Consider the following 2,500-nt stretch of genomic DNA (forward strand, 5'->3'; position numbering starts at 1 on the left):
CAAAGAATAAGTCCTGGGGTCGATTTGCTCGACTAAAGGCGGTGCTCCAGCATGGCCGCTGTCAAATGACTGAAACAAGTAAAAGAGAGTAAGTTCATTTAGTCTACTTACAGGATTATTTATGTAAAAGCGAAGCCTTTCTTTGGCATTTTCTAAAGAAGTCAGTCCACCAAGACTCAAACCAAGATCTGTTAGCATCGTAATTGCTTCCCGAAGATCCTTTAGGGAATCAATTTCTTTCAGTTTCGGTAACGTCGCCATCTTGTCTTCCGTTTCCCAATTATTAGATTTCTTGGTCTTTTTTCTTCTTTATGTTATATGAATTTCTCTATATTCAACTTTTTACGTCTTATCTGCACCAGTAGCTCACAGAAGCTACCCCATTTATCAATTAAATAATATGCTCTGTAAAATTCCTTAAACATCACATCCTGTCTCTCCTCAGTGTGCGCATTATTGTAATTTTCCTTTATTGCATGCTTGATCACCCGTAACGTATGTCTCAATGGAATAACCACATGTGTCGATATATATATAGATATATGTAAATATCCTAATTTCTAATTTGTTGTTATCTTTGTTTCTGTCGTATCTATTTCTTTTACGTGTGTCTCTGTATGTGTGTGTTATATTTCTGTTTATGCTGTTGTTATCGATGACTGCCTGTTTAATAGGTTATGTTATTAGTTCAACAGTCGAATAATACTGTTAGAGGGGAAAAAAAACTTCGACCAGAGCAACAATAATCACAACGACAACAGGTTTACAAGTTAAGACAGACAGTATATATATAGGTGTGTGTGTGTGTGTGTGTGTGTGTTGCATAAGGAAAACAGGTTGTCAAAATAATAAAAAAGTTAGTTGTGTTACATTGTAAGTGTGAAGGTGTGGGTGTCTAAGCGTGTATAAATTTGGAAATATATGTGCGTCTAGATATTTAAAACATGAGTGTTAGGAGATTTGCATGTATGTGTGTTATATTTGCATGTTCTTTATAAAATATGTTAACGAAAGTGTGAGAGAGCACATGGGTGCCGATTAGTTTTCAGACATACACAAAAGAAGGCTGAAACACATGATCATATACATATACACACACTTCTCACACAAGGATACATATTAAGATACACAACCATACATCCAGACGCACATACGTAGTCACACAAACCCATACATATAGAGACACTCAACATGCACACACAAGGAGACAGGTACACACACACACACATGAACACACAAACACATGGAGACATGAATATGCAGAATACATACATACAAACGTACACACACACACACACACATATGCATACACACTCATACATACATACACACACATACATACGTACGTACATACATACATACATACATACATACATAATTACGTACGTACGTACATACATACATGCATACATGCATACACATACATATGTGTATACACATGCACACTGACGCATACACATACACACACACAAACAAACAAACAAAAGGAATGCAGCCCCGACAACAGAGTCAACGACTACTGAAAAAGTTGCAAGAAGCAGCGAAAATTTTGGAAATAATAAATAAGTAAATGAGTGGAAATCGAGCCGGTGCGTGTGTTAAATAACAAGCCATTAAAACAGAATGGCTCTCCCCAGACAGATTAATATATATATATATATATATATATATATATATATATATATATATATATATATATATATATATATATATATATATATATATATATATATATATATATATATATATATATATATTTATATATATGCATACATGCACACATATACATGTATACACACGTACACACACACACACATATATATATGTATATATATATATATATATATATATATATAGATATATATATAAAAGATAATAGGAGTGAAAAAACTACAGAAGGCTTGTGTTACATGGTTAAAGTATATATTTACATTATGTCAGAAAAATGTTAGAAAAATGTTATAAAATCTTTTTGGTATATAAACATTGTATTTTGAGAAATAACCGGTTTCGTGTTGTCTTTTCAAATTTCTCTACTTCATTGTAACGTGTTCGCTCCAGTCATATATATTAGACATACACCTATATGTATACATATACATACATATCTACACCCATATATACATCCATCGTTCCGTCTGTCTTTTTAAGTATTTTGAATGTATTTTTAAATGTAAGTACTGCAAACTCACTTTTCAGACGCGTGTTCTATAGAGTTACTTCCCTTGCACGAAAGACGCTGAAAGATATCACAAAAATAATCTTTCATAAAGATTATATAGTTGTTAAAGCGGCGAGCTGGCAGAATCGTTAGCACGCCGGGCGAAATGCTTAGCGGTATTTCGTCTGCCTCTACGTTCTCAGTTCAAATTCCGCCGAGGCCGACTTTGCTTTTCATCCTTTCGGGGTCGATAAATTAAGTACCAGTTACGCACTGTGGTCGATGTAATCTGCTTAATTCCTTTGTCTGTCTTTGTTTGTCCCCTCTATGTTTAGCCCC

At 33.9% G+C, this 2,500-nt stretch overlaps 1 protein-coding gene across 1 annotated transcript in view; it reads right to left on the bottom strand.

Annotated features, from left to right (window-relative positions):
- LOC106883634 (uncharacterized) overlaps positions 1-1,015 on the bottom strand; it is a 38,947-nt gene extending 37,932 nt beyond the window's left edge. Inside the window, exon 1 of the mRNA XM_014934729.3 lies at positions 112-1,015. Coding sequence (XP_014790215.1) covers positions 112-261 — 150 coding nt within the window. The 5' untranslated portion in view covers positions 262-1,015. The remainder of the gene's footprint in view (positions 1-111) is intronic.
- Between the last annotated feature and the right edge of the window lie 1,485 nt (positions 1,016-2,500).

Source organism: Octopus bimaculoides, chromosome 9 (genome assembly GCF_046866305.1).
Source record: "Octopus bimaculoides isolate indiv1 chromosome 9, ASM4686630v1, whole genome shotgun sequence".
Lineage (NCBI taxonomy): Eukaryota > Metazoa > Mollusca > Cephalopoda > Octopoda > Octopodidae > Octopus > Octopus bimaculoides.